Raw genomic sequence first — 12,386 nt, forward strand, 5'->3', positions numbered from 1 at the left:
AATAATATTTCATTAAATATCATATATATTGGAAAATTCTACCAATGTCGAAGAAGTGTTTTTTTCTTATAGAAGAACAATTATTTTAGTTCCAAAATCCGCTACAATTTTCTTAATAAATTAATGTCGAACAAATTCTACACATATTTATATAGAAATTTAGAAAAGCAACTTACAAATATTGGGTTGAAAAAATATCACCCTTGACGACGTATCTGTTTTCTCGTTTGTTAAGTGTAATCCATTTAACTAGTGATATCCTTGGATTGAATTTATGTTCCTTTGACTCATAATACAATTTACCTACAATTTTAAGTGATATGCCACGAAGGCCTGGTACAAAATTTTCTCGGTTTTTCGATTCTCACTGACATTTTCAGTTGAATCGTTCAATTCAAATTTAAATTATTTTCGAATTTATTGTCTTACATTTCATTTAGTAAGTCCTCTCGAAAAGGAATACAAAGGCACACTTTCATAGGTAATCTGAAGATACGTTACTATTAGTAAAAGAGTTCAAATTGAATTTTTCAAGTAGGTCGTTATTGAAGAAATTTTTATGCACATACTGAAAATTCATAATCAATTTAATAAAGAAAATCCTTAATTTTTCATAAAAAAAGGCAGCGTTCTCTAATAAATTATTACATTTAAAAAAATTAAATTAAAAAGTTTTCAATATTTTTAAAATTTTTAAAAAATGTAAACTGCAAAATTTAAGAAAAGTTTTATATTTAGTAAATTCAATACTCTATAAATAATCATTGATTTGTTGATGTGGAATTTTATATCATCTTCTCAGAATATGTGAAAAGAATCTGGAGCAAAAATAATATTAATTGCGAAAGTTTTATTTTATCATACTGTTAATATTTAACTTTGTAAGTTTTTACAAATTCCAAAAGTCGGTTTTTTTTTGTTTTTTTTTAGTGAGTAAATCTAAGAAACATGAACCTGGCGAAGAAGGAACATCTGCAGGTAATATAAATATTTAATATTTATAAAAGAAAGCTATGAAAAGCAGGAATAATATTTCATTAAATATCATATATATTGGAAAATTCTACCAATGTCGAAGAAGTGTTTCTTTCTTATAGAAGAACAATTATTTAAGTGCCAAAATCCGTTACAATTTTCTTAATAAATTAATGTCGAACAAATTCTACACAATTTTATATAGAAATTTAGAAAAGCAACTTCCAAATATTATGTTGAAAAAATATCACAATTGAAGACGTATCTGTTTTCTCGTTTGTTAAGTGTAATCCATTTAACTAGTGATATCCTTGGATTGAATTTATGTTCCTTTGACTCATAATACAATTTACCTACAATTTTAAGTGATATGCCACGAAGGCCTGGTACAAAATTTTCTCGGTTTTTCGATTCTCACTGATATTTTCAGTTGAATCGTTCAATTCAAATTTAAATTATTTTCGAATTTATTGTCTTACATTTCATTTAGTTAGTCCTCTCGAAAAGGAATACAAAGGCACACTTTCATAGGTAATCTACTAATACGTTACTATTAGAAAAAGAGTTCAAATTGAATTTTTCAAGTAGGTGGTTATTGAAGAAATTTTTATGCACATACTGAAAATTCATAATGAATTTAATAAATAAAATCCTTAATTTTTCATTAAAAAAAGGCAGCGTTCTCTATTAAATTATTACATTTAAAAAAATGTAAATTAAAAAGTTTTCAATATTTTTAAAACTTTAAAAAAATGTAAAATGCAAAATTTAAGAAAAGTTTTATATTTAGTAAATTCAATACTCTATAAATAATCATTCATTTGTTGATGTGGAATTTTATATCATCTTCTCAGAATATGTGAAAAGAATCTGGAGCAAACATAATATTAATTGTGAAAGTTTTATTTTATCATACTGTTAATATTTAACTTTGTAAGTTTTTACAAATTCCAAAAGTCGGTTTTTTTTGTTTTTTTTAGTGAGTAAATCTAAGAAACATGAACCTGGCGAAGAAGGAACATCTGCAGGTAATATAAATATTTAATATTTATAAAAGAAAGCTATGAAAAGCAGGAATAATATTTTATTAAATATCATATATATTGGAAAATTCTACCAATGTCGAAGAAGTGTTTCTTTCTTATAGAAGAACAATTATTTAAGTGCCAAAATCCGTTACAATTTTCTTAATAAATTAATGTCGAACAAATTCTACACAATTTTATATAGAAATTTAGAAAAGCAACTTCCAAATATTATGTTGAAAAAATATCACCCTTGAAGACGAATTTGTTTTCTCGTTTGTTAAGTGTAATCCATTTAACTAGTGATATCCTTGGATTGAATTTATGTTCCTTTGACTCATAATACAATTTACCTACAATTTTAAGTGATATGCGACGAAGGCCTGGTACAAAACTTTCTCGGTTTTTCGATTCTCACTGACATTTTCAGTTGAATCATTCAATTCAAATTTAAATTATTTTCGAATTTATTGTCTTACATTTCATTTAGTAAGTCCTCTCGAAAAGGAATACAAAGGCACACTTTCATAGGTAATCTGAAGATACGTTACTATTAGTAAAAGAGTTCAAATTGAATTTTTCAAGTAGGTAGTTATTGAAGAAATTTTTATGCACATACTGAAAATTCATAATCAATTTAATAAAGAAAATTATTAATTTTTCATTAAAAAAAGGCAGCGTTCTCTATTAAATTATTACATTTAAAAAAATTAAATTAAAAAAATTTCAATATTTTTAAAATTTTTAAAAAATGTAAACTGCAAAATTTAAGAAAAGTTTTATATTTAGTAAATTCAATACTCTATAAATAATCATTCATTTGTTGATGTGGAATTTTATATCATCTTCTCAGAATATGTGAAAAGAATCTGGAGCAAACATAATATTAATTGTGAAAGTTTTATTTTATCATACTGTTAATATTTAACTTTGTAAGTTTTTACAAATTCCAAAAGTCGGTTTTTTTTGTTTTTTTTAGTGAGTAAATCTAAGAAACATGAACCTGGCGAAGAAGGAACATCTGCAGGTAATATAAATATTTAATATTTATAAAAGAAAGCTATGAAAAGCAGGAATAATATTTTATTAAATATCATATATATTGGAAAATTCTACCAATGTCGAAGAAGTGTTTCTTTCTTATAGAAGAACAATTATTTAAGTGCCAAAATCCGTTACAATTTTCTTAATAAATTAATGTCGAACAAATTCTACACAATTTTATATAGAAATTTAGAAAAGCAACTTCCAAATATTATGTTGAAAAAATATCACCCTTGAAGACGAATTTGTTTTCTCGTTTGTTAAGTGTAATCCATTTAACTAGTGATATCCTTGGATTGAATTTATGTTCCTTTGACTCATAATACAATTTACCTACAATTTTAAGTGATATGCGACGAAGGCCTGGTACAAAACTTTCTCGGTTTTTCGATTCTCACTGACATTTTCAGTTGAATCGTTCAATTCAAATTTAAATTATTTTCGAATTTATTGTCTTACATTTCATTTAGTAAGTCCTCTCGAAAAGGAATACAAAGGCACACTTTCATAGGTAATCTGAAGATACGTTACTATTAGTAAAAGAGTTCAAATTGAATTTTTCAAGTAGGTAGTTATTGAAGAAATTTTTATGCACATACTGAAAATTCATAATCAATTTAATAAAGAAAATTATTAATTTTTCATTAAAAAAAGGCAGCGTTCTCTATTAAATTATTACATTTAAAAAAATTAAATTAAAAAAATTTCAATATTTTTAAAATTTTTAAAAAATGTAAACTGCAAAATTTAAGAAAAGTTTTATATTTAGTAAATTCAATACTCTATAAATAATCATTGATTTGTTGATGTGGAGTTTTATATCATCTTCTCAGAATATGTGAAAAGAATCTGGAGCAAAAATAATATTAATTGCGAAAGTTTTATTTTATCATACTGTTAATATTTAACTTTGTAAGTTTTTACAAATTCTAAAAGTCGGTTTTTTGTTGTTTTTTTTTAGTGAGCAAAACTAAGAAACATGAACCTGGCGAAGAAGGAACATCTGCAGGTATTATAAATATTTAATATTTATAAAAGAAAGCTATGAAAAGCAGGAATAATATTTCATTAAATATCATATATATTGGAAAATTCTATCATGTCGAAGAAGTGTTTCTTTCTTATAGAAGAACAATTATTTAAGTGCCAAAATCCGTTACAATTTTCTTAATAAATTAATGTCGAACAAATTCTACACAATTTTATATAGAAATTTAGAAAAGCAACTTCCAAATATTATGTTGAAAAAATATCACCCTTGAAGACGTATTTGTTTTCTCGTTTGTTAAGTGTAATCCATTTAACTAGTGATATCCTTGGAATGAATTTATGTTCCTTTGACTCAGAATACAATTTACCTACAATTTTAAGTGATATGCCACGAAGGCCTGGTACAAAATTTTCTCGGTTTTTCGATTCTCACTGACATTTTCAGTTGAATCGTTCAATTCAAATTTAAATTATTTTCGAATTTATTGTCTTACATTTCATTTAGAAAGTCCTCTCGAAAAGGAATACAAAGGCACAATTTCATAGGTAATCTGAAGATACGTTACTATTAGAAAAAGAGTTCAAATTGAATTTTTCAAGTAGGAGGTTATTGATCAAATTTTTATGCACATACTGAAAATTCATAATGAATTTAATAAAGAAAATCCTTATTTTTCATTAAAAAAAGGCAGCGTTCTCTATTAAATTATTACATTTAAAAAAATGTAAATTAAAAAGTTTTCAATATTTTTAAAATTTTAAAAAAATGTAAAATGCAAAATTTAAGAAAAGTTTTATATTTAGTAAATTCAATACTCTATAAATAATCATTGATTTGTTTATGTGGAATTTTATATCATCTTCTCAGAATATGTGAAAAGAATCTGGAGCAAAAACAATATTAATTGTGAAAGTTTTATTTTATCATACTGTTAATATTTAAATTTGTAAGTTTTTACAAATTCCAAAAGTCGTTTTTTTTTTTTTTTTTAGTGAGTAAATCTAAGAAACATGAACCTGACGAAGAAGGATTATCTGCAGGTAATATAAATATTTAATATTTATAAAAGAAAGCTATGAAAAGCAGGAATAATATTTCATTAAATAACATATATATTGGAAAATTCTACCAATGTCGAAGAAGTGTTTTTTTCGTATAGAAGAAAAATTATTTTAGTTCCAAAATCCGTTACAATTTTCTTAATAAATTAATGTCGAACAAATTCTACACAATTTTATATAGAAATTTAGAAAAGCAACTTCCAAATATTATGTTGAAAAAATATCACCCTTGAAGACGTATCTGTTTTCTCGTTTGTTAAGTGTAATCCATTTAACTAGTGATATCCTTGGATTGAATTTATGTTCCTTTGACTCATAATACAATTTACCTACAATTTTAAGTGATATGCCACGAAGGCCTGGTACAAAATTTTCTCGGTTTTTCGATTCTCACTGATATTTTCAGTTGAATCGTTCAATTCAAATTTAAATTATTTTCGAATTTATTGTCTTACATTTCATTTAGTAAGTCCTCTCGAAAAGGAATACAAAGGCACAATTTCATAGGTAATCTACTAATACGTTACTATTAGAAAAAGAGTTCAAATTGAATTTTTCAAGTAGGTGGTTATTGAAGAAATTTTTATGCACATACTGAAAATTCATAATGAATTTAATAAATAAAATCCTTAATTTTTCATTAAAAAAAGGCAGCGTTCTCTATTAAATTATTACATTTAAAAAAAATGTAAATTAAAAAGTTTTCAATATTTTTAAAATTTTAAAAAAATGTAAAATGCAAAATTTTAGAAAAGTTTTATATTTAGTAAATTCAATACTCTATAAATAATCATTCATTTGTTGATGTGGAATTTTATATCATCTTCTCAGAATATGTGAAAAGAATCTGGAGCAAACATAATATTAATTGTGAAAGTTTTATTTTATCATACTGTTAATATTTAACTTTGTAAGTTTTTACAAATTCCAAAAGTCGGTTTTTTTTGTTTTTTTTAGTGAGTAAATCTAAGAAACATGAACCTGGCGAAGAAGGAACATCTGCAGGTAATATAAATATTTAATATTTATAAAAGAAAGCTATGAAAAGCAGGAATAATATTTCATTAAATATCATATATATTGGAAAATTCTACAAATGTCGAAGAAGTGTTTTTTTCTTATAGAAGAACATTTATTTAAGTTCCAAAATCCGTTACAATTTTCTTAATAAATTAATGTCGAACAAATTCTACACAATTTTATATAGAAATTTAGAAAAGCAACTTCCAAATATTATGTTGAAAAAATATCACCCTTGAAGACGAATATGTTTTCTCGTTTGTTAAGTGTAATCCATTTAACTAGTGATATCCTTGGATTCAATTTATGTTCCTTTGACTCATAATACAATTTACCTACAATTTTAAGTGATATGCGACGAAGGCCTGGTACAAAACTTTCTCGGTTTTTCGATTCTCACTGACATTTTCAGTTGAATCGTTCAATTCAAATTTAAATTATTTTCGAATTTATTGTCTTACATTTCATTTAGTAAGTCCTCTCGAAAAGGAATACAAAGGCACACTTTCATAGGTAATCTGAAGATACGTTACTATTAGTAAAAGAGTTCAAATTGAATTTTTCAAGTAGGTAGTTATTGAAGAAATTTTTATGCACATACTGAAAATTCATAATCAATTTAATAAAGAAAATTATTAATTTTTCATTAAAAAAGGCAGCGTTCTTTATTAAATTATTACATTTAAAAAAATTAAATTAAAAAGTTTTCAATATTTTTAAAATTTTAAAAAAATGTAAAATGCAAAATTTAAGAAAAGTTTTATATTTAGTAAATTCAATACTCTATAAATAATCATTCATTTGTTGATGTGGAATTTTATATCATCTTCTCAGAATATGTGAAAAGAATCTGGAGCAAACATAATATTAATTGTGAAAGTTTTATTTTATCATACTGTTAATATTTAACTTTGTAAGTTTTTACAAATTCCAAAAGTCGGTTTTTTTTGTTTTTTTTAGTGAGTAAATCTATGAAACATGAACCTGGCGAAGAAGGAACATCTGCAGGTAATATAAATATTTAATATTTATAAAAGAAAGCTATGAAAAGCAGGAATAATATTTCATAAAATATCATATATATTGGAAGATATTACCAAAGTCTAAGAAGTGTTTTTTTCTCATAGAAATACAAATATTTTACCTCCAAAATCCAATTGTTACAATTTTCTTCATAAATTAATGTCGAACAAATTCTACACAATTTTATATAGAAATTTAGAAAAGCAACTTCCAAATATTATGTTGAAAAAATATCACCCTTGAAGACGAATATGTTTTCTCGTTTGTTAAGTGTAATCCATTTAACTAGTGATATCCTTGGATTGAATTTATGTTCCTTTGACTCATAATACAATTTACCTACAATTTTAAGTGATATGCGACGAAGGCCTGGTACAAAACTTTCTCGGTTTTTCGATTCTCACTGACATTTTCAGTTGAATCGTTCAATTCAAATTTAAATTATTTTCGAATTTATTGTCTTACATTTCATTTAGTAAGTCCTCTCGAAAAGGAATACAAAGGCACACTTTCATAGGTAATCTGAAGATACGTTACTATTAGTAAAAGAGTTCAAATTGAATTTTTCAAGTAGGTAGTTATTGAAGAAATTTTTATGCACATACTGAAAATTCATAATCAATTTAATAAAGAAAATTATTAATTTTTCATTAAAAAAAGGCAACGTTCTTTATTAAATTATTACATTTAAAAAAATTAAATTAAAAAGTTTTCAATATTTTTAAAATTTTAAAAAAATGTAAAATGCAAAATTTAAGAAAAGTTTTATATTTAGTAAATTCAATACTCTATAAATAATCATTCATTTGTTGATGTGGAATTTTATATCATCTTCTCAGAATATGTGAAAAGAATCTGGAGCAAACATAATATTAATTGTGAAAGTTTTATTTTATCATACTGTTAATATTTAACTTTGTAAGTTTTTACAAATTCCAAAAGTCGGTTTTTTTTTGTTTTTTTTAGTGAGTAAATCTAAGAAACATGAACCTGGCGAAGAAGGAACATCTGCAGGTAATATAAATATTTAATATTTATAAAAGAAAGCTATGAAAAGCAGGAATAATATTTCATTAAATATCATATATATTGGAAAATTCTACAAATGTCGAAGAAGTGTTTTTTTCTTATAGAAGAACATTTATTTTAGTTCCAAAATCCGTTACAATTTTCTTAATAAATTAATGTCGAACAAATTCTACACAATTTTATATAGAAATTTAGAAAAGCAACTTCCAAATATTATGTTGAAAAAATATCACCCTTGAAGACGAATATGTTTTCTCGTTTGTTAAGTGTAATCCATTTAACTAGTGATATCCTTGGATTGAATTTATGTTCCTTTGACTCATAATACAATTTACCTACAATTTTAAGTGATATGCGACGAAGGCCTGGTACAAAACTTTCTCGGTTTTTCGATTCTCACTGACATTTTCAGTTGAATCGTTCAATTCAAATTTAAATTATTTTCGAATTTATTGTCTTACATTTCATTTAGTAAGTCCTCTCGAAAAGGAATACAAAGGCACACTTTCATAGGTAATCTGAAGATACGTTACTATTAGTAAAAGAGTTCAAATTGAATTTTTCAAGTAGGTAGTTATTGAAGAAATTTTTATGCACATACTGAAAATTCATAATCAATTTAATAAAGAAAATTATTAATTTTTCATTAAAAAAAGGCAACGTTCTTTATTAAATTATTACATTTAAAAAAATTAAGTTAAAAAGTTTTCAATATTTTTAAAATTTTAAAAAAATGTAAAATGCAAAATTTTAGAAAAGTTTTATATTTAGTAAATTCAATACTCTATAAATAATCATTCATTTGTTGATGTGGAATTTTATATCATCTTCTCAGAATATGTGAAAAGAATCTGGAGCAAACATAATATTAATTGTGAAAGTTTTATTTTATCATACTGTTAATATTTAACTTTGTAAGTTTTTACAAATTCCAAAAGTCGGTTTTTTTTGTTTTTTTTAGTGAGTAAATCTAAGAAACATGAACCTGGCGAAGAAGGAACATCTGCAGTTAATATAAATATTTAATATTTATAAAAGAAAGCTATGAAAAGCAGGAATAATATTTCATTAAATATCATATATATCGGAAAATTCTACCAATGTCGAAGAAGTGTTTTTTTCGTATAGAAGAAAAATTATTTTAGTTCCAAAATCCGTTACAATTTTCTTAATAAATTAATGTCGAACAAATTCTACACAATTTTATATAGAAATTTAGAAAAGCAACTTCCAAATATTATGTTGAAAAAATATCACCCTTGAAGACGTATCTGTTTTCTCGTTTGTTAAGTGTAATCCATTTAACTAGTGATATCCTTGGATTGAATTTATATTCCTTTGACTCAAAATACAATTTACCTACAATTTTAAGTGATATGCCACGACGGCCTGGTACAAAATTTTCTCGGTTTTTCGATTCTCACTGACATTTTCAGTTGAATCGTTCAATTCAAATTTAAATTATTTTCGAATTTATTGTCTTACATTTCATTTAGCAAGTCCTCTCGAAAAGGAATACAAAGGCACACTTTCATAGGTAATCTACTAATACGTTACTATTGAAAAAGAGTTCAAATTGAATTTTTCAAGTAGGTGGTTATTGAAGAAATTTTTATGCACATACTGAAAATTCATAATGAATTTAATAAAGAAAATCCTTAATTTTTCATTTAAAAAAGGCAGCGTTCTCTATTAAATTATAACATTTAAAAAAAATGTAAATTAAAAAGTTTTCAATATTTTTAAAATTTAAAAAAAATGTAAAATGCAAAATTTAAGAAAAGTTTTATATTTAGTAAATTCAATACTCTATATATAATCATTCATTTGTTGATGTGGAATTTTATATCATCTTCTCAGAATATGTGAAAAGAATCTGGAGCAAACATAATATTAATTGTGAAAGTTTTATTTTATCATACTGTTAATATTTAACTTTGTAAGTTTTTACAAATTCCAAAAGTCGTTTTTTTTTGTTTTTTTTTAGTGAGTAAATCTAAGAAACATGAACCTGACGAAGAAGGAACATCTGCAGGTAATATAAATATTTAATATTTATAAAAGAAAGCTATGAAAAGCAGAAATAATATTTCATTAAATATCATATATATTGGAAAATTCTACCAATGTCGAAGAAGTGTTTTTTTCTTATAGAAGAACAATTATTTTAGTTCCAAAATCCATTACAATTTTCTTAATAAATTAATGTCGAACAAATTCTACACAATTTTATATAGAAATTTAGAAAAGCAACTTCCAAATATTGGGTTGGAAAAATATCACCCTTGAAGACGTATCTGTTTTCTCGTTTGTTAAGTGTAATCCATTTAACTAGTGATATCCTTGGATTGAATTTATGTTCCTTTGACTCATAATACAATTTACCTACAATTTTATGTGATATGCCACGAAGGCCTGGTACAAAACTTTCTCGGTTTTTCGATCCTCACTTAAATTTTCAGTTGAATCGTTCACTTCAATTTTAAATTATCTTCGCATTTATTGTCTTACATTTCATTTAGTAAGTCCTTTCGAAAAGGAATACAAATTCACAGTTTCATAGGTAATCAGACGATCCGTTACTATTAGAAAAAGAGTTCAAATTAAATTTTTCAAGTAGGAGGTTATTGAACAAATTTTTATGCACATACTGAAAATTCATAATGAATTTAATAAAGAAAATCCTTAATTTTTCATTAAAAAAAGGCAGCGTTCTCTATTACATTATTACATTTAAAAAAATGTAAATTAAAAAGTTTTCAATATTTTTAAAATTTTAAAAAAATGTAAAACGCAAAATTTAAGAAAAATATTATATTTAGTAAATTCAATACTCTATAAATATTCATTGATTGGTTGATGTGGAATTTTATATCATCTTCTCAGAATATGTGAAAAGAATCTGGAGCAAAAATAATATTAATTGTGAAAGTTTTATTTTATCATACTGTTAATATTTAACTTTGTAAGATTTTACAGATTCCAAAAGTCGTTTTTTTTTTTTTTAGTGAGTAAATCTAAGAAACATGAACCTGACGAAGAAGGATTATCTGCAGGTAATATAAATATTTAATATTTATAAAAGAAAGCTATGAAAAGCAGGAATAATATTTCATTAAATAACATATATATTGGAAAATTCTACCAATGTCGAAGAAGTGTTTTTTTCTCATAGAAGAACAAATATTTTAGTTCCAAAATCCAATTGTTACAATTTTCTTCATAAATTAATGTCGAACAAATTTTACACAATTTTGTTTAGAAATTCAAAAAAGCAACTTCCAAATATTGGGTTGAAAAATAACACCCTTGAAGACGTATCTATTTTCTAGTTTATTAAATGTAATCCATTTAACACGTGATATGCTTCGATTGAATTTATATTCCTTTGAGTCATAATACAATGTACTTACGATTTTCAGTCATATGCCACGAAGGCCTGGTACAAAATTTTCTCAGTTTTTCGATTCTCACTCACATTTTCAGTTGAATCGTTCAATTCAAATTTAAATTATTTTAGCATTTATTGTCTTACATTTCATTTAGTAAGTCCCTTCCAAAAGGAATACAAAGGCACAATTTCATAGGTAATCTGAAGATACGTTACTATTAGAAAAGAGTTCAAATTTAATTTTTCAAGTAGGAGGTTATTAAACAAATTTTTATACACATACTGAAAATTCATAATGAATTTAAGAAAGAAAATCCTTAATTTTTCATTTAAAAAAGGCAGCGTTCTCTATTAAATTATTACATTTTAAAAAATGTAAAATAAAAAGGTTTAATATTTTTAAAATTTAAAAAGAATGTAAAATGCAAAATTTAAGAAAAGTTTTATATTTAGTAAATTCAATACTCTATAAATAATGATTGATTTGTTGATGTGGAATTTTATATCATCTTCTCAGAATATGTGAAAAGAATCTGGAGCAAAACTAATATTAATTGCGAAAGTTTTATTTTATAATACTTTTAATATTTAACTTTGAAAGTTTTTCCTGATTCCAAAAGTCGGTTTTTTTTTTTTTTTTTTTTTTTTTTTTTTGAGATGTCAGATATGACAGTGTCAGGCAGAGTGACAGGTCCTGCTTCGGTCTTAATGTGTCATATCCTTAAATATATCACTACAATGTTGTGAAGTGTGATCTAAGTGTTAATGCCGTCTATTCCGAATATAAGGAATGCTGTAAGCAAAATTTTTTGCTGTTATTTCAAGTT

At 24.4% G+C, this 12,386-nt stretch overlaps 1 protein-coding gene across 1 annotated transcript in view; it reads left to right on the forward strand.

Moving 5' to 3' along the window:
- Positions 1–12,386, forward strand: part of LOC129959730 (retinitis pigmentosa 1-like 1 protein) — a 68,379-nt gene that overhangs the window by 36,893 nt on the left and 19,100 nt on the right. The window contains exons 7-16 of the mRNA XM_056072620.1: positions 931–978; positions 1,956–2,003; positions 2,980–3,027; positions 4,006–4,053; positions 5,028–5,075; positions 6,054–6,101; positions 7,077–7,124; positions 8,106–8,153; positions 10,156–10,203; positions 11,177–11,224. Coding sequence (XP_055928595.1) covers positions 931–978; positions 1,956–2,003; positions 2,980–3,027; positions 4,006–4,053; positions 5,028–5,075; positions 6,054–6,101; positions 7,077–7,124; positions 8,106–8,153; positions 10,156–10,203; positions 11,177–11,224 — 480 coding nt within the window. The remainder of the gene's footprint in view (positions 1–930; positions 979–1,955; positions 2,004–2,979; positions 3,028–4,005; positions 4,054–5,027; positions 5,076–6,053; positions 6,102–7,076; positions 7,125–8,105; positions 8,154–10,155; positions 10,204–11,176; positions 11,225–12,386) is intronic.

The sequence above is a fragment of the Argiope bruennichi genome, chromosome X2 (assembly GCF_947563725.1).
Source record: "Argiope bruennichi chromosome X2, qqArgBrue1.1, whole genome shotgun sequence".
In the NCBI taxonomy this organism is placed as follows: domain Eukaryota; kingdom Metazoa; phylum Arthropoda; class Arachnida; order Araneae; family Araneidae; genus Argiope; species Argiope bruennichi.